Source organism: Hyaena hyaena, unplaced genomic scaffold (assembly GCF_003009895.1).
Source record: "Hyaena hyaena isolate Hyena2069 unplaced genomic scaffold, ASM300989v1 scaffold_106, whole genome shotgun sequence".
NCBI classification, from domain to species: domain Eukaryota; kingdom Metazoa; phylum Chordata; class Mammalia; order Carnivora; family Hyaenidae; genus Hyaena; species Hyaena hyaena.
This window is the reverse complement of record NW_024080738.1, coordinates 1,632,899-1,657,512: the sequence shown is the minus strand read 5'-3', so window position 1 is coordinate 1,657,512 and position 24,614 is coordinate 1,632,899. Positions and strand designations below refer to the sequence as shown.

The window sequence follows — 24,614 nt, the reverse complement described above, 5'->3', positions numbered from 1 at the left end:
CGATCTCCATCACTTACCACATCCAGAGTCTTTGAGTCCTTCCTACCTCTGCCTCCTCACTGTCATCATTTCATTTTTCACCTGGGTTACTGAAAACCACTTAAAAAGCCTTGCTTCTGCTACTCTGACCCCTTCCAATGTATTCTCCACACTATAGCTAAGTGAACCCTCTGAAATACAGGCCAAACCTGGAAAATCCCTCAGAATCTGGCTCCTCCCTACCGTATGCCCAGCTTCATTTTTACCACCCCTTCTTGTCACACTCCAGATACATTAAACTATTTTCAGTTTTTTGGGTCTCTTAATGTGCCATCTTCTTTCATGTTTTCATCCACTGCTCCCTTTGCTAAATTCCCTTTCTTGCTTGGTTCACCTCAGACATACCTCCTCAACTCTCAAACTTTAACTCAAATATCACCACCTCCAAGAAAGGAGTTATTCCCTTTCTTAAATGTTCTTAAGACATTTAAGTGTTTTTCAATAACGCAGGTGAAAAATGAAATAATGACAGTGAGAAGGCAGAGGAAGGAAGGACTCAAAGACTCTGGATGGGGTAAGTGATGGAGAGGGAAGCATCAAAGATGAAAACTAGGATTCTAGGACTGGTGACTTCATGGACAGTAGAGCCATTTCCTTGAGATCAGCATGGATTTTCACCCCTGAAAGCTTCCATAATAAGCTGTGGATACCTTTTTCATTGTAGGCTCTACACTGTACTGTATATTATTCCTGTTCATGTGTCTGCTGAGCTACTATATCCTAAGTGCCTTCCAGATAGGAACATATCCATATACAGTAAAACCTTGGTTTGCAAGCATAGTGCATTCTGGAAACATGCTCATAATCCAAAGCACTTGTATATCAAAGCAAATTTCATGCACCATTGGCTCAGTTGTGATCATGTGACATTCAGCATCATGTACTACTCATATTGCAAGACATTGCTCATTTATCAAGTTAAAATTTATTAGAAATGTTTGCTTGCCTTGTGGAACACTCACAGAACAAATTACTTGCAATCTAAGATTTTACTGTATTCCCAACCCCAGTCACAGTAACTTACACAGAGTTGGTATTCAATAAATGCTAGAGTAATTCATTATTAAAAAGGTACGAGCAAAATGATCAATATCCCACCAGATGGAATGTGGGCATAATGGCAGTGGGTCCTCCCATTCTCATCTTTGAACAAGATGGTAAAATTAACATAGAACTTGACACAAAAGCATCCTTCAAAGCCAAACAAAACTAAACTCTCAACCAGTGAACATAGTTGAATGATGAAAGACTTGTTTCCTGACATCACTTCATTCATGTACAGTGGCTGCTTACGTCCATGGGGAGCAGCAATTCAACTGCACATCGTGGACCTCTGTTTAGCTGTTATCTTTGACTGTGGCTGGCTCCCTTCAAAACCATCGCTGGAGAAAAACCCAAGAGCTGCTGACCTTATCCCTGTTTGTCTCATCTACTTCCCTCTTTCATTTGAAGTGAAGATTTCCTGATGCTAAGCAGCCCATGGACAGATCTTTACACTTCCAAGAAGTGTGAAATAGATTGAACAGGAAGATGAACACTTGGAACAAATGATCATTTTTATCCTCATAAGCAGGTATCTGAGGACCTTTTTGCTAATTTATAATTTCTATTAGCAAATTTTCCAAAATTATAGTACAAATTTCTAGTTCCCATCCAATATTAAAGAGTTAGGACAAAAGAACATGAAATAATTCCATATATTCTCAAAACTAATTGCTTCCAGGTTGCTGATGCTTCCAGAAAGTGAGACTGGCCTGTGTAGAAAGGCAAGGTACTCAAGATAGGTAACTTAGGAGGGTCAGATCTAGTTCTCTGCTTTCTAGCTTTATGGTCTTCGGCAGGTCAGTTATCTTCTCTATGCTGCAGAGTCCCAACTAAGTGCGATAATGTATTTAAACTTCTGACACATAGCAGATAGTTAAGAAACCATTTATATTGTTGTCATTTCTAAAAGTACAGAAGAAGCCAGTGGCAATTGATTTTAAATTCATTTGAGTTCGTCCATTCATTCATTATGGAACTCTAGATAGAATATCTTTTTTTTTTTTTTTTTTTAATATTTTTTATTTATTTCTAGGAGAGAGAGAGAGAGACAGTGTGAGCAGGGGAGGGTCAGAGAGAGAGGCTCTGAGGCTCTGAGCTGGCAGTCAGCACAGAGCCTGACGCGGGGCTCGAACCCACAAACTGTGAGATCATGACCCAAGCGAAAGTCGGACGCTTAACCGACTAAGCCACCCAGGCGCCCCTCTAGATAGAATATCTTAACATGCCATCCCAGAATTGAGAGGAACAGGTATATTTGAAGGTAGTTATACTCAAGAGAGCTGTGAAAGTAAAGGGTACTTATAAAGAAAGAGTAGACATAGAATAGAGCCTTAGAAAACAGTATGAAATATAACTGGAGAAAGGACAGATTCAGAGTGGGGCCAAGGGCTTATGAAAGAAGAGGGGCAGGCTGAGGGCTAGCAGAAGAGCCTAAGTCTGAGAAAAAACAGAAGAAAGAACATCCTCAGGATGCTGGAATAAAGGGAACAAGGCCTACAGCACTGGCTGGAAAAATGAGATGGCAAAAATGAATTTCCAAGGTCACAGGTGGGGACACTGGCCTAAGTGTTGCCAGGTGCCTGTGATATTTGCTATAAGATACTCTGAGATCCAAACACAGAAAAACATCTAACTCCTCCAGATCCCAAGGGACAAGGAATTGGGATGGTTTTCGAACCTGGAATTGGAGACTGGAAGAAGTCAGGACGTGACAGAAGGAATTTATCTAAGGGTCAACACCAAAGCAAAGGCTGCAAAAATTAAATGGGAGGCTGTTTGTAGATCAGTAGGTGAGATGGTGTGTGGAAAGAACAGGACTGTTCTCACTGTAACCTGTAGCAAATGAATGGAATTCAACTCCGTAAACTGAAGCACAGCTAACTGAGCCCCGTCAGCGTTACATCTATAAAACATTCATCTCAAAGCTCACTGAACACCCACTAGTGCCTTCAAGATGCTGAGAAGATGACGGAAAGGCCAGTCTCTAGATGACGACAGGAAGAGATCTCCCCACCTTCTCCTCCCAAGGAGGGGTAGTAAAGAAGAAATGTAGGGCCATTCAGGGATAAGACGGGGTGATTTGACTCATTTTGACAAACAATGTGCTATAGGGTCCCCTCAGCCTTCTCTGGGGTGATAAGAAGCAGCATGTTTTGAATGTTCTTCCACAAATTTGGCGGGGAGAAGTAAAGGATAAATAAGGAAACAAAAGCAAAACCAAAAACATCTTAGGAAGACACGATCATCCCTCCTATTTTTGTAGTTTTAAAAATGATTTCCTTGTCATTTCCCTCTCTTCCACAGTGTCACATTGCCTGTCATCTCACCGGCCAGCTACTCCCAGCCGTAGAAAAACTAGTGAGTGCGGCCTTAGGAAAGCCAGCGGTAATGGCAGAGGGTCAGCGTGCCCACCTCCGAAGTCAGGTTGGTGATTCTCACGCGGGCCGAGGTGCAAGAGCCCCTCTGGGGACAGATTCCCGAAGAGAGAAGAGTACCTACCAGCACACTCCTCCAGGGAACACGGGGAGGTCTCCGAGGACATTCCAGGGCAGCCAGGTCTGGAGGGGAAGGAAGTCAGGCACACGCGGCGTCGCTCTCGGACACCGTCCCCGCACGTGGCACTACACTGGCTCCACGGCTGCCACGGTCCCCAAGTCTCTGCAAGGACAGTAGCCATGCTTTTAATGCTAGTTCATTTGAGAATCAGAATTTAACTGCACCCAAATGAAGCAGCAAACTCAAATCTCAGGCCCTGAAAAGTCAGTAAATAAAAATACCCCCGAAAATGTGGAAAGCTGGCAAGAGTGTTTAACCACCCTTAAGACAAAGGAAAGCCGTATAACTTACAACATGGTAACCTTTTTGGAACTCATCAGAGAGCAAAGGCCACAGAGCAACTAAACGGCCTGAAATATAAGGAACGACAGGCTCCTCTAAGGAAGGACAGGATGCAAACCTTGCTTCCCCAGGTAGACAGCAGGCCTCATACAAGCTGGTGAAAAGAAGTCATCTAAACATGTAATGAACTGCCAGAAGCCTAGTGTGGGCCAGCAGGAGAAGGCAGAATCCCTGGGAGCCACACATCCACTTGTACCCACTTGCAGGTTCTTCATGGATCCCATCAACTGCTCACAAGAAGGACTGAAGGCAGACACAAGATCAGAGAACTCCTTCCTTTCAGTGGAGGCCTGAGGATGGAAGGCGTGGCGCCGTGGGAAGGACAAACCTCGCTGGATCCTCCTCCCCATCCACTCTACCAATAAAAGCCTCAGCCACTGGGGACAAAGCAGAAGCCCTGTCACTTTCAGGGCACCAGCTGAAACCCAGTGCTGCTAAGGAATGAAAAAAGGAGGAAATCCTTCACCCCTGGAGAGGAGCAGAAAATATACTGGGGCTACACCATTAAAGAGCTTCCGCCACTGGAGAGAGGCAAGATCAAGGCGGCCCCATGCCTGAGACTCGGGGGCACAGCATTTGCCTAAGACTAAGGATGAACTGGAATGAGAAAAAGCTCTCCAGCTCCATCACCCAAACCCTACCCTGCACCCGGCTGGCAATTTCCAAGTATCGATAACAACTTACGGCTAGGGCAGGGCCAAGAGAGACAGACAGAAACCTCTCGTGTGCAGACTCCGACCCAAAGCTGAGGATGCAACAGAAGTGTGGAGAAAACCCCTTCGGCAACCAACTCCTACCCTAACTGGAAAGTAACATCAGAAACTTCTGAACTCTATCATGTACTGAGGATGGCCATAGCGACCGCACGAACCCAAACACAGATCAATTCCTTAGTGCACTGACCCAATCCCCACACGAAAGGCCTAGCAAAAACAGGATATGCCATTTCCCCCACATAAATACTATTTATTGTTGTCTACAGTTCTGAATAAGATGTGAAACTTTCGGGGCGCCTGGGTGGCTCGGTTGGTTAGGCATCTGACTTCGGCTCAGGTCATGATCTCACGGCTCGTGGGTTCAAGCCCCGCGTCGGGCTCTCTACTGACAGCCAGCTCAGAGCCTGGAGCCTGTTTCGGATTCTGTGTCTCCCTCTCTCTTTGACCCTCCCCTGCTCCCGCTGTCTCTCTCTCTCTCAGAAATAAACATTAAAAAAAATTTTTTTAAGATGTGAAACTTTCAACCAAAAATTATGAGACACAGAAAGCAGCAGGGAAAAAAAAAACTATCAATAAATAATCAAGAGAACCAAACTCAAATGTGGCCCAGGTATTGGACTATCAGAGAGAGAAGTTAAAAGACTTTAGTGGAAAGGTAAACAAGATGAATAGATGAAAATTTTCACTAGAGAGTTGTAAACTAAGAAGAGGTAAATGGAATGCTAGAAATGAAAAATGTGGTAACAAACATAAGAATGCCTTCTAGAATGCTCATAAGTAGGCTTACTGAGGAAAGTAACAGTGAATCTAAACTGAGACACAAAGATTAAAAAGAGAGAGTGAATAAAACAGAATGGAATATCTCAGATCTGGGGGACAATATCACATAATCTCTTGTTCATGTTATTAGAATCCCAGAAGAGAAAAAGAGAATCAAATAATGACCAAGAATTCTCCAAAATCAATGAAATATACTAAGCTCTATCCAAGATGTTCAGAAAACATTAGGCAGAACACAAAAAAGCAAATAAACAACCAAAAAATTAGACACACTATATTTAAACTGAAAAAAAAAAAAAAACCAAAAACAGAAAACTTTGAAGGCTGTGGGAGGAGGAGGAAATGTGGAAGGTAGAAACACATCGTATATGGAAGAATAAAGATGAGAAATACAGCAGACTTCTTGTCATGTAATCCAAGGATAATGAAGTAATATCTCTAAAGTAATGAAAGAAAAAAAAATACCAACTCAGAATTCTATATCCAGTTAAAATATATTCCAAAAACTAAGGAGAAATAGAGTTTTTAGACAAACAAAAATGAATAAAATTAATTACCAGCAGATCTCCACTACAAGAAAACCCTTCAGGGAGAAGAAATATGACACCAGGAAAAAAAATGTGTCTGTACAAAGAACTGAAAAGTGCTGGAAATGGCATTTATAAAGGTAAAAATAAAACTTTTTTTTTCTTATTTTTAAATGCTCTAAATATAATTGCTAAAGAATAGTATTATGTGTTCATAGCATATATAAAGTAAAACGTATGACAATCACACAAAGAATGGGAGTAATGAATTGGGAGTGTACTGTTAATAAGGTCCTTATACTATATATGAAACAAAACATTACTACTCAAAGGTAGATCAAGAATAATTAAAGATATATATTGTAAACCGCAGGACAACCACTAAAAAACACTTTAAAGTGTAAACAGTAAGCCAACAGTGTGGTTAAACTAACTCATAAAAATATTCAATTAATATTAAAGAAGGCAGAAATGAGGAAAAAGAAACGAAGAACAGAAGAAACAGATATAAAACTATCAAGATGATAGATCTTACTCTTAACCATATAATGTTTACACTAATATAAATAATCTAAACACACCTTTTTAAAAGATAGAGATTGTGAGATTGGGTAAAAAAGCACAACCCAACTATATGTTACTTAAAAGAAACTCACCTTAAACATGAATTCAAAGAGATATATGCATTCCAATGTTTTCCTACAGCATTATTTATAATACCCAAGATATGGAAGTAACCAAAGTGTCCACTGATAGATGAATGGATAAAGAAGATGTGGGGTAGGTACACACACACACAATGGAATATTACTCATCCACAATAAAGAATGAGATCTTGCCACCTGCGCCAACATGGATGGACCTACAGGGTATTATGCTAAATGAAATAAGTCAGAATGGGAAAAAGAAACACTACGATTTCACTCTTATGTGGAATCTAAAAAACAAATGAATAAACAAACAAAAGGAAGAATTAGGTGTATAAATACAGAAACTGATGGCTGCCAGAAGGAAAGGGGTGATGAGATGGGAAAAATGGATGAAGGGAAGTGGGAGATACAGGCTTCCAGGTATGAAATGGGTAAGTCACAGGAATAAAAGGCACAGAATAGAGAAAACGGTCAATGATATTGTAATAGCATAGTATGGTGACAAATGGTAGTCACACTTGTGTTGAGCACAGCATAACATATAGAGAAGTTGAATCACTACGTTGTATACCTGAAACTAAGTACCGTTGTGTGTCAACTATACTCAATTAAAAAATTTTTTAATAAAAAGCTCACTTTAAATATTAACTATGTAGATTAAATGTTAACAGCTGGGAGAAGTTATACCCATGAACATTCATTAACAGAAAATTGCTATTAATATCAGACAAGGTATACTGCAGAACAAAGACTACTACTAGGAATAAGTAGGGACATTATTACGTAATGACAAAAGGGTCAATCTAGCAAGGAGTCTTAACAATCCTAAATGGGGGTACACCTAACACCAAAGCTTCAAAATACATACAAAATACTTCCAGAACAGTTTACTGACTGACATACGCGAGCATCTCTTCCAAGTATATATGCAATCACCGCCAGATAGAATAATTAAATAGTCTCCTAAAAAAAATTATCCTAAGACCCTTCTGTGTCAGTACCCATCCAACCTCAAGACCCAGGTCATACCAACCTGAGGCACCAAAGCACCCTCGGCATAAAAGTCTTTCTTCATCCTTTATGAGCAAAAATTCAATACAGTCTAAGATACATAAAGCACTATAAAAACATAAGGAGAACACATAAGGCAAATACATTCTCAGGTAATCCAAGTGGTGCAATCTTTGAAATGAGTCATGGAATATGAGCTCTTTATAGTAATTAAAAGTCTCTGGGATTTTCACAAGAGTGAGAGCATTACAAACCACCATCCTGGACCAACGTCAACTGAGGTGTGGTAATTATGTTCCATCCAGAGGTCCAACTGAACACAATATTGGTTCTGTGTCTCCAGATCACACTACAGCTTCTTAAATGGAAAAACAAGAAGCCGGCTTCGTCCTTAAGCTACAGAGCTATTCAGACACTAAGCCCTTCATGCCTGCAAAGCTTTGGGACTCTTATAGTAAAATCTCTTTGAGTTAAAGTATGGTGATTTATTTTTGAAAAATCTACTGGGAATTCCACTACTGAGAAATCTAAACTGAAAATTAAGTCAATGCATAGTTTATCCTTCCCTTATGCTCATATTTAAGACCACAAAAGGTAGAATTACAAATGCTAATAATCTTTTTGTAAACTCTCATTTACTTTACATAAGTGTAATTTACTTAATATATAAAGTTATTTGTCAAACTACAAACAAAAATTCCACTAGTAGTGGCCAGGGGAAAAAAAATCAAAGTTTTAATAAAAGCACGAATCTTAATGTCAAAAATTTCATTTTGAAATGTTGTGTCCTTTTCCTTTGGAAGTAAAATCATGGCCTGTAGGACAATCAACAATAAAAAGTAAACATTTAGGCTACATCTTATGTCCTTTAATTTTAAGCCAAATTAATCATATGGGAACACAAGAAATCAATCAAGCAATTAACAAATTTAATCAGGCAAAAATTTTTTAATGCCTTAAGCAATTCTTTCTGTTCCCTGAAGATTTCTACCAATAACATTGAGGGAAATACTAGGCAAAATGAAAAGTCATTAGATAAATGTAGTTCATGTTTTAGAAATAAAGAGCAAGATGACCAATATTTCACATACTCTTCATGAATGAAAGCTGTTTTGTTTTGTCCTGGCTAGATGTCCATACGTGCACTCACACTACATAACAAGCCTGTTTGGCCAGGATAAATACCTTTTAGGCTACTATAGAGGATATTAATTCTGAATGAGCATAATTTGTCTGGAAAAGGAAAAGGGAGATTTGTTTACACCCCTCAAGACTATCTGAAAGAATACAGCCCATGAAATATTCACAACTGGGAGACATTCTGCTCAAGAAACTAAAGAAACTAAACAAAACATGCTTATAAGAAAGTTATCTAGAGGAGCCTGGGTGGCTCAGTCAGTTGAGCATCTAACTCTTGGTTTCAGCTCAGGTCAGGATCTCATGGTTTGTGTGTTCAAGCCCCATACTGGGCTCACATCAGGCTCTGAGATGACAGCGCAAAGCCTTCTTGGGATTCTCTCTCTCCCTCTTTTACTCTCTGCCCCTCTCCTGCTTGTGCTCTCTCTCCCCGCAAAATAAATTTTAAAAAAAGACATTAGCTTTAAAAGAAAGAAAGAAAGAAAAAGTTCCCTAGACAAGAGATGCAGCAAAGGCACCTGGATAAGCAGTTCAGACTTTCTGTGCATAGAACAAGGCTCATTTATATTAGCCAAATCATGCTTGTGGATTCCAAAAGGGTTATGGGTATTTCAAGAGGGGTGGACAGCACAAGATAAACCAGTGGGATGAGCAAATGGTATAACTTTTTCAACTTAAACACTTTATATTAATATATGAATTGACAGTTGATTGTCTGGGAGGCAGTACAGAATAATGGTAAAAGCCAGTCAATCACCAGTAGCAGCTAAGCCACTTAACCACCAACTGACCTTGGGCAAGTTACTTAATTTTGTGCTCCTATTTCTTCACCTATAAAACTGACAAAATTATAAGCCTAACCAATAGAGTTGTTATGAAGACTAAACAGGTTTAATATTTATAAATCATTCAGAACAATGCCTAGTTACGAAGCAATCATTATATAAACATTAGCTTTATTATGTCAGATGATCACACACAGAATGTCACATATTCTAAAGGATGTTCCGAAGGAATTCCCAAAGGAAGTGTTTCCTCTTGGAAGGATTTACAGATTCATTCACTTTTAAAGAACTACGGAGCATTAAAGTATCTAAAGGTCTACTTATACGAAGTTTTAAAGCTATATTTTCTGGTTTTAGGTAAACTGACCCACAAAGTGCACAAGTAGCTTAAAAAAGATTCTGGCAGAGAATTAATATGCAACCTGCAAACAGGAAGGAACTGAGAGTGTTGATAGTTCTGCTCTTGGTAAAAAGCTCTCGTTCAGTCGTTATGAAAGAAAAACAAGAAATGAGAAGATGGCCTAAAAATGTAAATCATCAAGGAGACTATTAAATATATATACTTTTTATTTATCAAAAAATACGTTAAAAAAAACTATGTGACTATGACTTCATATCTGGATTGGCCACATTTGCATTCAGTTTTCACCTTAAGAAAACATGTACTGGGGGCGCCTGGCTGGCTTAGTCGGTTAAGCGTCCGACTTTCGCTTAGGTCATGATCTCACGGTTCGTGGGTTCGAGCCCCGTGTCGGGCTCTGTGCTGACTGCCAGCTCAGAGCCTGGAGCCTGTTTCGGTCTGTGACGCCCTCTCTCTCTGACCCTCCCCTGCTCACGCTGTCTCTCTCTCTCTCTCTCTCTCTCCTAGAAATAAATAAAACATTAAAAAATTTATTAAGAAAAAAAAGAAAACATGTATTGAACACCTATTAAAGTGCTAGGCATACTAAATGGGCCAAATAAATATCATAAATAGCTTCATGGCAGCACAAGGTGGCTTTTCCTACTAAATGAGCTTTCCCCATGAGGGTGATGACGGGCATAAGGCTGAAGGCAGGGGGAGAAAGACACTGAAGAAATCATAACAGAAATGATCAGCGCCATGAAAGAGGAACGAAGGACGCCGTGCCAGCTTGAAGCAAGGCAATGTAGCTAGTTTGAGGTCAAGGAAGAGTAACCCAAGTGGGGACTTGGGAGACCAGCTAATGTCAACCAGGTGAAGGCAGGAGGAGGTTCCTGCCCAGGGATGGTGACTGTGGGTTGGGCAGCCTGGCCGTCGAGGGCCCTGTGGACTCTCATCCTCATATCCAGTGAGGTGACTGACAGATTGATCTTAAGTAAGGGAATAGCATCCACACACCCGAATTTTAAATAATCCCTCTGGCTGCAGTGAGAGAATGAAGTGGACGGTGGAGGGAGCTGGAATGGTTTAGGAATCTGTTGCAGTTGGGGTGCCTGGGAGGCTCAGTCAGTTAAGCGTCTGACTTTGGCTCAGGTCATGATTTCATGTTTGTGGGTTCGAGCCCTGCATCGGGTTCTGTGCTGACAGCTCAGAGCCTGGAGCCTGTTTCAGATTCTCTGTCTCCTCTCTCTCTGCCCCTCCCCCATGAGTGCTCTGTCCCTCTGTCTCAAATATAAATAAAACCAAAAAAATAAAAAATAAAAAAAGGAATCTGTTGCAATAGGTCAGACAAGGGATGATAGAGATTTAAACCAAGTGGTACCAGCAGAGATGGGGAGACACTGAGAGAGTCAGACATGAGGAGACTTGGTGACTTATTATTTACAGGAGGTGAAGAGGAAGACTCCTGGGCTTCTGGTGTGAACAACAAAACGGGTGGTAGCGGCCTGTCCTGAGGAGCAGGTTTAGGGGGGAAGACGATGAGTCTACTTGTAGGAATGTTGCTTTTGAGATAGACGGGAGACCCGTGAGGGGTGACGGCTATGCAGCAGCACTTAAAGGCACGGGAGGGACGCCAGGCTGGAGTCATTGGCATCAGGATGGTAATCACCTAGTGGGTGCATAAAGAGTAAACAAAGAGGATCTAGTAGAAGATGCAAAAGTCCAGGGGCGGCTGGGTGGCTCAGTCGGTTAAGTGTCTGACTTTGGCTCGGGTCATAATCTCATGGTTTGTGAGAGTCCCCCATCAGGCTCTCTGCTGACAGCTCAGAGCGGAGCCTGCTTCGGATTCTGTGTGAGCCTCTCTCTGCCCCTCCCCCACTCATGCTCGGTCTCTCTCAAAAATAAACAAACATAAATATATACATATATATATATATATGTATATATATATAAAGATGCAGAAGTCCAATAGTTAATGGATGAGAACAGGTGGTAGAACTGGCAGATGAAGGCGGCCAGGAAGGAACAGCCCCGCAGGTGGGAGGTAAGCAAGGCAAGCGTGAGGTCACAGAATCAAGGTCAATGAAGACACAGACTGCAGAGCATCCCTGGGTTTTGGGACCTTGGAAGTCATCTGCTGGCTGCTTTGGTGAGAGCACTTTCAGGGGAGGGGTGTGGCTTAGACGTGGGCTGAAAAGTGAACGTGAGGTGAGGAAATCCACTGCAGTGTATAGCTGACTTTCTCAAGAACCTGGGCTATAAAAAGAAGAGGAGAGAAAGACGGTATCATGTGGGGGAGAACCAGGGGATGAGGCGTGATGTTTGCTGTGTTTTTAGATAAGAGAATTAAGTATATTTCAAAGCTGATGGGGATGAGTCTGTCAAGGGACAGTTAGAGACAGAAGGAGAAGGGATAAGGATCAGCAGAGGATTCCTGACATGAGCGAAGGGACTGGGGTCCACAGCAGACAGGAAGGTTGACCTCACATTGGAGGAGTGACCCTTCTTCCACGGTGGTGACAACGGCAGACCGATGGCTGCAGGCACACGGATATTTTAGTGGGAGGGTGAGGTGGCTTGTATCGGATGGCTGCCAGCTGCCCTGTGTGGCGGGAGAGGAACTCAGCTCTGAGAGTCAGCCACGGGGCAGGGGTTGAGGTCTGAGGACGGCTATTCTGGAGGAGAGCAGTGCTGGCCAGGGGAGCACGGTGGGCCCGGCCGAGGAGGGAGGTGTAACCCACTCACCGTGCCCGTGTGCCCGTGCGTGACCCTCTCATGCAGCCTGCGTGCCCGGTGGGCAGCCAGCAGGCTGCTGGATTCGTGTATTAGAAGGATAACAGGGCACAGGAGTTTAGGGTACTGGTAGAGAGAGATGAACGGGGCCTGGGAATCTAGGCTGGACAGAGAGGTAAGTGCAAGCAGAGAACTGACCGGGGGCGGGGGGGGGGGCGGAGGGCGGGGGCTGGGTATTGAGAAAGTCAAAGGAAATGGGCTTCTAAGGAGAGAAAGTGGGTGAATTTGGAGCAAGAAACCCTTCAGGTTTCAAGGGCAGTCAGAGGCTTGGGCCGTCAGGGTGCGCGGGGCTTAGCAGGGATGACGATGTTTGCAAACCAGACAATCCTTGCCAGATGATTCTCTCGCCAAGACCAGGCCTGCACCCAGGAGAAGGAAAAGGAACGCAAAGAGGAGCGTGGGGCATGCACGGAATTGTAATAACCCCACTTCTTTGTGATTAGGTAGGGCAAAGAACTTAGAATCTGAACTTTGGGGAAATCTTGCTTTGAAATCTCACTTCTACAGAAACGCACTCCTGCAAACGAAGGATGTAATGGGAAAGAGACATGATCAGTTAGAGGAAGCCAGAAGTTAACTACATACAATTTGGGATTTAGCCTTGAATTCTGCTCATACTTGCCGTGGACCTGCCGGATGATGTAATAATACAACTTTGTGAAATACAGTATCGCAGCGGCTGAGGTTTAGTGGGAGCACTTGCTCCCTGTATGTCAGGCACGATGCTGAGAACCGTGCACACGTATTTCCCTGGATTCTCACAACTCTCTGAGGCAGAACCCATCTATCCCTGCTTGACTAATGGGGAAACTGAGACCTAGAGAAGTAAGCGGGAAGCTTGGTTTGCTTATCATTACTCCTAGTTTTTCAGATAAAGATGGGCAATGCCATGTGGGACATTATGAGGAGTGAACTATAACAAGGGTGGTACACCTAAATTCAAAGGAATAACTTTGACTGCATGAGGGCATCAGGTGCATTAAAAACTTTTTTTAAATCTCAATACCAGCCCTGGGCACCTGGGTGGCTCAGTCAGTTAAGCAAGAGACTTCATCTCAGGTCATGATCTTGCGGTTTGTGAGTTCGAGCCCCACATCGGGGCTGAAAGTGCAGAGCCTGCCTGGGACTTTCTCTCCCTGCCCTTCCACCACTTGCGCTCACGTGCTCTCTCTCGTGCTCGCTCGTGCTCTCTCAAAATAAATAAGTAAACTTAAAAATAAAATCTTGATACCAACCTATGTTTCTCTGAATTAGCATGCACTCCCTCTCCTTTGTGGAAAAATGGTTTCTGCTTGAAACGCCAAAGTCAAAGCAGTATTTATTCCTCCCCATGTCAAACAAAGTGCAGTTGAATACTGTTCTCCTCTCTCCCAAGGTCAGGCTGTTTTCAGCCAGCTGAATGGTCCTTTCCCCAGGGCGTCTGGGGGCCTCCTTGAAGACCCCGATCACACCCTGGACGAAGACACACGGCGGAGGCAGCACCGTCACCTCCACCGCCGACTCGCACATGAGTTCTGGCACCGTCACCAGTTTGTATCCAAATTTCTGAGCCAGGTCAATGGGCCCCGTGGAGGTAATGACGGAGTCTTGGCCAAGCAGCTTCAGCACCACAGTGACGTAGGCTTCCGGCCCCACGGGTGCACAGTCAAACTCAACCCACTGACCTTGAGAGAGCTGTGTCGTCTTGCTAGTTCTTATCTCCAGCGGCTGTCCTGGACTTGTTCTTGCCTCAGGAAGACTGTTGGTGAAGATGACATCCACCAAGATGTAGGGCTGGTCCGCAGGGAATGAGCACAGGGGTTGACTGGTAAAAAGGCCCACCTGGAAGGTGCCTTCTGCTGCCTCGGATGTCCTATTCAAGTCAACGTGAAAGACAGGCCATTCCACCTTGAGAAAGGCACTTTGCTCCCCCAGGCGGACTGGAGTGCTGTTCTGTGCTGCTTCTGGGGTCATGGTGAACCAGTAGCCTCCTGCCTCCTTGAAGTAGAAGCATTCAAACTCCAGTGTTCCCCGTGACTGGTTGGTCAGGAGGTATTTGGTGGTAACAGTCTGGTTGGTGCTGGTCTCCAACAACAGAATAGACACATTCCTCAGCGTCCCGTTGGCACCACTGAAATACTGGAAATCCACCGATACTGTGCTGTTGCTTAGTGCTACATGGCCAGGCTTTCCCAGGAGGAGATATTCAGCTTCTGCAAGAACTGAAATGAAATGGTAGGAACTGCTTTTACAAAGGGATCTTTGAGTGGCACTATTGGTGACATCAAAGAAAACAGCACTTGATACATAAGAGAAGTTTGACACTCAGCCAAAGAGGATGTAAAATGATGCCGAGTGCCGATTCTGTTAGTCGGACACTGCCCTGTTTTCATTCGACAGTGGCTCTGTGCTTTCATCTTCATCTTTCTTGGTTAAGTTTAAAACAGGGAATCAGTGATAAAAACCCCAAATTCACCACGTTCAACAAAGTAACACACATGCAATGAAAGTCTGTAAAACAAGAATAACAATTGATAATTCTTAAGATGTAAACCCCATATTTTCCCTTTCTCATTTTCATCTGTTAAAAAGAAAAAAAAAAAAAAAAAAGTCCCAGACGGAGACATTTGCCCCCCAATGGCAAACCCAGCCTTCATAGTTTCAACCTATCCCTGGGAATGAGATCCTGCCACAGTCAATCTGAAATTTCCTGCACTAGTGAGGTTACCTCCATGATTAAAAAAACAACAAAATCCCCCCCAAAAAATCCACTGAAGACACCCAACCCCCCATTCCCCCCAAAAAAGACATCCTGGCCTGAAACAATCCTTTCTGTTCTTTTGCTAATAACTTCTTGCCCCACCCTCCTTCCCATAAAAACCTTCCATTTTGTGCAACTCTCTGGATCATCTCTACTTGCTAGATGGGGTGCTGCCTGATTCACGAATTGCTTTATAAAGCAATTAGCTCTTCGAATTGACTCAGTTGAGCTTTTTGTGGTTTTGTTTGTTTTAATAAATCACGGTCTGGTGTTTAGGTATTTGGGGGAAATGGATAAACAGTAAAGTGAGAAAACTTGACTTATGTGATGCGATACAGACTGCTCTGGATGACTTAAAATGGAAGACCTAAATATACTTCAAAGTTATCTGCTGATATTCAAGCCAAGTTCTTAAGCATTTTCACCAGTAAGGGAACTGGTGGCCTTGGTTTGTATGAAGCAGAAATTTTTAGATGAATAAGAAATGCTGACACTTGATGCTGCGCCGGTCACCCAAGGGATAGAGTGAATGTTTACGAAACGGCCAGGCTTCTTGGCAATTTTAATGACCTCACAGTAACCACTGCTAGCCTAGGTGTGATGGATGACTGCTGGCCCACAAGTATCACTCAGTTCAGATCAATCATATCTTTTGAAAAAGAAACCCATCAGAGCAGCTGAAGTAAAGAGTGGAAAAAACAGAGACACACAGGAATCCTTGTTTCTATTTTGAATCCTATCCAAATACATATCAAAGGAGACAGCATTTGGCAATGCAACAATGAGCTGGCCCATGGCTAGGGAAAGAAACAATCCTAGATTTAAGGCGCTGCGGGGTTCTTTTGGCTTGAAAAATACCATGTGTAAGCATGAATTTATTATTCTTATTATGATTATCTTGTACATAAATAAAATATACATAGCATTCCATACATATCATAGATATGTCCAAAGGGCATCAAGGTGTTATTTGGGATGGCGGACTTTAAATATACCCTTACATGTATTCAGTTAATGATCATTAGAATCAGCACCTGAATATACTGGCACATAGAGGTTTTTATTTATTTATTTTTTAATGTTTTATTTATTTCTTAAAGAGAGAGACAGCATGAGCAGAGGGTCAGAGAGAGGGAGACACAGAATGTGAAACAGGCTCCAGGCTCTGAGCTGGCTGTCAGCACAGAGCCCGACGTGGGGCTCGAACCCACGAACTGTGAGATCATGACCTGAGCCAAAGTCAGATGCTCAACCGACTAAGCCACCCAGGCGCCCCACATAGAGGTTTTTAAAAGTTTTTTAAATGTGTATTTACTTATTTTTGAGAGAGAAAGAGAGAACAAGCAGGGGAGGGGCAGAGAGAGAGGGAGCCACAAAATCCAAAGTGGGCTCCAGGCTCCGAGCTGTCAGCACAGAGCCCTATGAAGAGCTTGAACCCATGAGCTGTGAGCTCAGGATCTGAGCCAAAGGCCAAAGCTTAAGGACTGAGCCACCCAGGTGCCCCTGCTTTTCTTTTTTTCAACAGCTCAGTGCTTTACACAATTTTTTTTTTTAATTTTTAATGTTTATTTTTGAGACAGAGAGAGAACAACTGGGGGAGGGGCAGAGAGAGAGGGAGACACAGAATCCAAAACAGGCTCCAGGCTCTGAGCTGTCAGCACAGAGCCCGACGTGGGGCTCGAACTCACAGACTGGGAGATCTTGACCTGAGCTGAAGTCTGTGCTTAACAGACTGAGCCACCCAGGCGCCCCGCTTTACACAATTCTTATGTAAGATGAGATGAAATCAAGTATATAAAACTTGGGTAGACTGGAATGCTTGATCAACACTTGTTTGAAAATCATAATAGAATGAAGTTCTTTTTTCCCTTTAGTCAAAACGTAAGTCATGGCTGAATATGGCAGATGATTCTGAGGCAGCTGTGTCCGGTTCGGAGCCCACCCAGTACCTATTTGTAAACTGGTGGTTAAGGAGAAGGAATTAAGATGGAGGAAGGAGTTAAGACTGAGAACAAAGGTCAGATTAATTTGAATCTCATGGGGCAGGATAGTTTTTGATGCATTTCAAGATTAAGATCGCACAGAACTTAGGTTAACTAACAAAAGCCTATCATCCCATGTTAGGGACTGTCAACCAGGCAAATCAGACTCTGATTTGATGAGCATCCAATAAATTAAAAAGACACACAGGCCCAGTCAGCGGTAGAGAAAAAAGATACAACTGATGGGTTCCAGTAGCCCACAGAGCAGGTGTGTATTAGGAGAGAACTTGCTACTTTACTATAGAATTCTTGTTTTCATAGACAAGGCTACATCCTCATTTAGAAAATTACAAGTGAACTGTACCACCTTCTGGCTACCACAGTATAGTTTTCTCTATTCTTTTAGTTCACCTCTCCCCATTCCTTTACTGTATTTAAAGTAACTGGTATCTCAACATAAGCATGTTGCATTAAAAAAAAAAAAAACTGGTAATGGTATATTTTGATCAATATCAAATGGAGAGGGGGAAAAAACCCAGTTCTAGAAAAATACTTCCTTTTCCACTAGCAGCATGAGTACTCAACTTCTATGCTCTATTTTATGCTCATTGAACTTCTATTCTTATATTCCTGTAAGATATTTACTCTCAACAACGACAAACATCCTTCAGACTTTTTTACGAATGGAACATTCTGACGTCTTTATCATTACGAAATCAAGGACATTTTTGTAATTTTTTGTATGAGGCTGTTCTACGTAGAGTGATAGTGATTTTAAGTAGGGATGAATAACATTAACATAACTGAGTCCCAGACTGGTTTTTAGCAAATCAAGCATCTTCTTGTTTAAATAAAATTCTTCAACAGAAAAGGCCGAGGAAGGCAATTCACTGGACAAAAAGAACAGTCCACACTCTGGTCCAGTTATGTGGATGTGTCACTGATACTACACAAGCCATGCCCCTTGGATCATATTTCTTCATCAATTTGAAAACAAGTTCCATTCTTATACCATCAACTGCTTACGTGCCTATGAAATATTTGGAAATCATCGAAAGAAAAGGAGTATTATATTGTTGAATCTGTTGGTTCTGTAGCTGCATAAAACTCTGAGTAATGAAGTCAATTTTCAGTTGAAACAAAGCGAATAAAGAAAAGTAACAGTAATCACCCACTCTAAGCTCAGCCAAGGTGTTTCACCTTTCTTATTGTATCATCACAACACTCCCGTAACGTCAACTAGAAACGTGTCTAAGGCAAGCAACTGGCAAGGACTGAACTGTAAACTGGCTCAAAAAAATATTCTAACAGCAAAACTCTCCTGTAAAGTGAAATCTAATGGAGAATCCCAATTAAAATCAAAACAAACGAACATCATCATTTCATGTGTGTCTGAGTAGAATTTCCTTGCATAATACTGAACTACCAGGGAATCAAAGAGAACTCAACATATCTGTCTCCAATTTGTTTAAATGAAAATGGGGGACACCTGGGTGGCTCAGTTGGTTAAGCAGCCGATTTGGGATCAGGTCATGATCTCACAGTTTGTGGGTTTGAGCCCCATGTAGGGCTCTGAGTTGAGAGCTCAGAGTCTGGAGCCTGCATCCTTCTCTGCCCCCACCCCTGCACATGCTCTCTCTGTCTCTGTCTCTCTCAAAAATAAATAAGCATTAAAAATTTTTTAAAAAATAAATGAAAATGCCTTGTTTTTTATTCTCATTTTAAAGGCTTAAAAACATATTTAAAGGGAAATTTGAATCCATATTACAGAACCTTAAGAGAACCCAGGGTTACAAGGATTCAGTTAAAAGGGTACTGTGCTCTAGACCCTGCCCCGCCTCCCTCATGCAGGGTCGTCAACATCCATGCATTTATAAACCCCACGTTTATGTTTCTTCACTGACACCGACAGCATGATGTATACTTAATAATACTCACCATAGTCACAAAGTACCACCAAGAGTAGATTTGAAAAGTCTTTCAACATTTGTTTCATTCTGATCAGCAAAATCCCAGGTCTTTGGTCTCCTCATGTCCTTTCTCACATCCAAACCGTGACTTTTTTTGGTTCAAAAACACCTGAAATTAGAATCTCAAAACATGATGCCTCCGTTCAACGTGATTAAAACAGTAATCATGAAATGGCAAAACCATTCTGAGAAGTCAGACTTCATAGGTGAAAATAGGGAGGACACTAATTTTCCTGGGGAAATGATTTGTGATTACCCATGCTCCTTTTGTTCATTACAGCTCACCTGTTAAGTACATTCAGGTATGCCCAACGCCAAGATGATCTTTGCAAAACATTAAGTCTCTTATCTTTCCAACACATGCTTAAGTGGAGAGTTTATGTGCTGAATTTCATCAAAGCTAAGGGCCAGTCTGGATAATACACTTTCACCTATTTAGCTGTTTGGCGTTTCACACCAACCAATTTGCTAACATTTTGCCAAAGTTTCATCTTGCACTGTGCTGCGTAGACCAGGCTCGCTTCTCCAAACGGACTTGCAACCACAGTCTTTTCCGCACAGGTGGCATGTTATCTGGGTTGCTTCATTTCTGAATGCCTAGGAGCGACATCAAAACTACCAAGGCTTTAAAAAAGATACTCAGAGTACTGCAATTAAATATGAACTCCAGGTGACACTGACTTTCCTTGTTTAGGGTACTCTAAAGAGAAAACAGATAAATAACAATTATCATCTTCTGTCAGTTTTCCAATACTTATTGCTGTCAGTATGCATCAGGAGAAGGGTGATTTCATGCAGCAATCTTGCCAGACCACTTAGGAGGGTAGGAAAGACCTTGGTGGCCTGCGCTGCAGAATGATTTGTGAGAGGAGGCACTTACTTTGATATAAATAGATTAGACTGCAGAGTAAGATTCAGGGCACTTGTCAGTTTTTTTCATACTAGAATCTACTAAACTATGGGCTACTAAACATAATCAACTAAGTCTTTTCTTAATGTTTACATTCCCCCATTATCTACAGTTAATATATTTTAGTAATATACTATATTCCAAATTTATATGTTACATCGCTTCAGAAAAGACAGGAATTAATGGACTTAAAAGGCCCATTGAAATAATAAAAAAATTCAACAGGAAAAAAAGAGCCTGATTTGTCTCTATTAGCTTTCTTTCAGTAGGAGTTGGTTGAACAAAGGAAACACTGTACTTCCTCAAAGGGAAGCAGAGATTTGAAGTGTAATTAGGCAGATGTTTATGGGTCACTCCCCTCCCCAACATAAAAAGAAAATTCCATTTAGGGGCACCTGGGTGGCTCAGTTGGTTAAGCGTCTCTGGCTCTCGGTTTCCACTCAGGTCGAGACCTCACGGTTTGTGAGTTCGAGCCCTGCATCAGGCTCTGCGCTGGCAGTGCAGAGCCTGCTTGGGCATTTCTCTCTCTGCCCCTGCTCCACTCACTCTTTGTCTCTCTCAAAATAAACACACTTAAAAAAAAAAAAAACAACATTAAAAAAAAGAAAATTCCATTTTGCTGGAATTAGGCATAGATTTGACCCAATCCTTTCGTTGAACCTGTACTGGGAAATATGGTCAAAGACAGCAGGTGCGTGTCACAGCATCTCCCAGGCAAATGTGGGCACTTAAGGCAATAAAATACCTCCTTTTGAATTACTGATACTCAGTAACTAGAGCAAGGAGAAGCAAGCAATCCCTAGCTCCCAAGAGTTGGACAGGCTCCTCCCAAATTGCTTGGTTTTCCACGAAAACAGTTTTTTTTTTAAAAGAAGTTCCTAATCACAACTGATGTTGTGATTATAACACATTTTCCTTCTTATGAAAATGACCAGTAAAACACAGAATAGTGTGATAATCTGTATTTAGAATTGAACGGAAATGGAAATGCAAAAGAAACCAGCCTACCTAAAAATCATACTCTGGTTTTTAAAATATTTGTTAAGTTTTTGAAAATAAGTGCTTATGTTTTGCTAGCTCATTCAGTAATGTGAAGACCTTAAGAAAGCACCCCACAATGGGATGGAATGCTGGGTAAAAAGCACTACTTTTTTTTTTTTTTTTAAAGAAGATTCCTTCCTTCCTCTCTCTCTTTACCTTGTTTGCTTATTGTCTTCCAACATGTTGTTCTCAATACCACGACTGGCTACTTACAATGTTTGGCTTGAGAATCATCTTGAGAAAATAAAAACTTATGTCTATTTTATACACATTTAAAAATACTTCTCTATTGCATTCATAGACATAAACGTTTACAGAAAAATTCCAAATGCATCAGCTAGAGGGTAGGGAAAAGTGAGTATTTTCAGTGGCTAATGGCATCATGCCAAGCTCAGAGCCCCTGTTTTTGCTGAAACCAGCTAAGATTAATTCCTACAGTGTCTTCATTGCTGCGGAAAAAGAAAAGGAATTAAGCTAAAGTCTATTAGGACCAATGATTTATCAAAGAATAACACGGAAAACAAAAAGAAACAAAGTGATTTTATCCCTTCTGACAATCACGCACACCCTCGTGTGTATCTATCCATCTAATAACATTTATTAACAGGAAACCCTTAGTTCCAAAGGAGCCTGTGTAAAGAGGCATTATTTATATATTCAGTGCAGTGGGCTCTGCCTGGTCCCACGGATTGGACGCAGCGTCCCTAGGAGGCTGTGTGCTCCCCTCATCTACGGCTTCCCAAAGGCTTCCCAAAGTCAAGTTCATGCCTGGAAATCTAGCCTTGCCCAAGGTGTCTGCACAAAGCTCCTTTAAAAGGAGGGCCGTCCTGAAAAGCTGAAGTCTCATGCAGTGTGTACCCCGGAAAAGATTTCTTTTTGGAAAGAGGCAAACTTGCTCAGAAACGCGAAGTACCAAGACGCTGTCTTTCAAGGGTTCTAACCAATCGGACTCAACACGAGCCTGCGGCCGGCCTGGGTCTCTCGGCACCACCTGTGCCAGCAGAGCTGGGACGCCGCGCCGACGGACGCTTTTTACCTCGGGGTACCCCCTGGGGCGGAGGCTGGGCGCCGGGCGGCGAGGGACGGGGACCCGCACCTCCACGTGCGCCCGCAGCCTGCGGGGAGGGCGGCGCGGGCAGGGTCCGAGGGGCACTGCCCGACCCCCCGGGGCTGCCGGGGACTCCGGCCGCACCGCAGCGCCCACGGGGGCTGGGGGGCTCTTCCTACCTCTCGGGAGTGGCGGGCGCAGCGGCCAGAGCCAGGGCGAGCGGGGCGGCGAGGCGGGCGGCGGGCGGGTGGCCTCAGGGCCCGCGAGGAAGCGCGCCGAGCATCCCGCGTCCCGGGACTGCCGGCCGGAGCCCGCTGGCGCTCGGCTCCGCGGCCCCGCCCGGGTCCGCCCCCGACGGACGGCGCAGGGAGGGCGGCACCGGAGGGCGGGGGGCCGGCCGGCGGGCGAAGCCAGCCCCGCCCGCTCCGGGCAGCGCATCCTCCCCGGCGCGCGCGGCCGGCGGGGGCCCCGGGGAGCGGGGCAGAGCCCAGACGTGCACTTCCCCCGCGGGCGGGGCCGGGGCCAAGGGCAAGGCGCGGTCTCCCCTGGCTCCGCGTCTATCACTTCTCCGTCGGTGTCCTTTTCTTCTGGAGGACCATAAAGTACGTCGTCCAAGTGGCCTAACTGGTGGGCAGTAAACTTGGCTTCCCAAATGTTCCTGAGGACTCGCAAAAGGGAAACAGTTAGGTAAAGTGCATCTCAGTTTCGGTTTTTCTATCTCAGGAGCCAGAGTTGGTGCAATTAAAAAAATGACATTTTTAAAACTCTTAATTTGCCAGTGTTAAAGTGGTCTTTTTAAAAGAATATTATAAAGTTGCACCTTAACAGCCGTGCTTGTTTTCCAGTACACTGAGAAAAATGTGAATACAGTTTCCCATTTGCTTCTCTTTTACACAAAATATACCATTTTACAGACAAAAGTAGTGTGTGGTAATAGAAATCAGAACATAGTGGTGGCTTCTAGGGAGGCAGTGACTGGCAAGAGGCACCAGGAAGCTTGAGGGGTGTCAGATGTGTGGTTAGCTGGGGTGTGAGTTACATGATCTATTATGCACTTGTTAAAATGCACCCAACTTTAAGATCTGTGCATTCCACTGTAAATTTTACCTCAATTTTTCAAACAATACAGTATTTGCAGGTCCTTGAATCTATCACTTAATCTTTGAAAAGACAGCACAATTCCTTGATTATCAGAGTTATCAGAGGTTGTCTGAGTACCAAATTTGCTAAGTACTTATCTTGTCCAATAATTAATACTATCAGTACTAATTCAGTCCATCCAGGGTATCACTGATAGAATCATCTAGTCCGATACCCATCATCAACTCAGGTTGGAATTTCTTTTCAAATACGTATCACAGTCTTTGGCATTTTTGAAAGCAAGAGCTCAATGTAAAAGGTGGGCTTTGGAGTTACAGAAAGCTAGGATTAGTTCGAGCCCTACCTCGGTAACCTTGGCAAATACTTAATCCCTCCTTTCCCCCACCATAAAAGGTATATAATAGGTGTACTGACGTGTGGTGATTAAGTGAAATATACAGAAGGCAACTGGCTCTGCATAAATCTTTCAGACACACAGTCTCCCTAGAAATCCACCCTTGGAATTGAGAGGACCTAAATCCAGGTACAAGTGGCTGGATCAATGTGCTTGATACTTTGTAAATAACAGCCGTATTGAGATACTTGATCATTTCTGTCTTAATTAGAATTCTTGCCAAACTGTGTTTGTCTTTATTGCACACTTAAGGGTATAATCTTTTCTAAATGAAGGCAGCATAGGCATGAAGGGAAAAAAAAAAACACCTCTCAAAAAGAACAGTGATATGGTCTTGTCGGGATTAACTAAAACAAGCTGCTGTCAAGGTATCTTTAATTCTCTTTCTGGGTCAGTGACTGGTCTAGAAATTTTGTGCAAATTGTGTAAAATGTATTCGCAATCTCGACAGTGTCCTTTATACACATGGAGAGATTTTTATTTGCTCTGAGAGGAAAGCTGTAACTGACTCATGATTATCAGGACTCAAGGAAGAAGGCAAATGACCCAATTTTCACACTATAATAACAAGATCTTACATGTGTGTTAACCCGATTTCTGGAGAGCTTCCCACATCATGGATATGCCCCATGTCATGGAATTTGGTAAGACACAGAATCTCAGGCTGAGTCCTGGCAAGTCTCGTTGAGAAACCTCTTGGGCATA

General features: G+C 42.8%; 1 protein-coding gene and 1 non-coding gene across 5 annotated transcripts in view; both read right to left on the bottom strand.

Annotated features, from left to right (window-relative positions):
• Window positions 1–22,649, bottom strand: part of THSD1 (thrombospondin type 1 domain containing 1) — a 28,120-nt gene extending 5,471 nt beyond the window's left edge. Inside the window, exons 1-4 of one of the 4 annotated variants that reach the window (XM_039236128.1) lie at window positions 22,594–22,649; window positions 19,384–19,524; window positions 13,959–14,924; window positions 3,583–3,741 (exon numbers count right to left, since the gene is read on the bottom strand). In XM_039236128.1, coding sequence (XP_039092059.1) covers window positions 3,583–3,741; window positions 13,959–14,924; window positions 19,384–19,441 — 1,183 coding nt within the window. In that variant the 5' untranslated portion in view covers window positions 19,442–19,524; window positions 22,594–22,649. Of the gene's footprint in view, window positions 1–3,582; window positions 3,742–13,958; window positions 14,925–19,383; window positions 20,159–22,593 lie in introns of those variants that run through there. The other 3 variants (XM_039236129.1, XM_039236127.1, XM_039236130.1) reach the window with 3 other exon arrangements.
• On the bottom strand, window positions 16,650–16,734 carry TRNAQ-UUG. The gene has a single exon. It is a non-coding gene; the product is annotated as a tRNA-Gln (tRNA).
• Window positions 22,650–24,614: the final 1,965 nt, after the last annotated feature.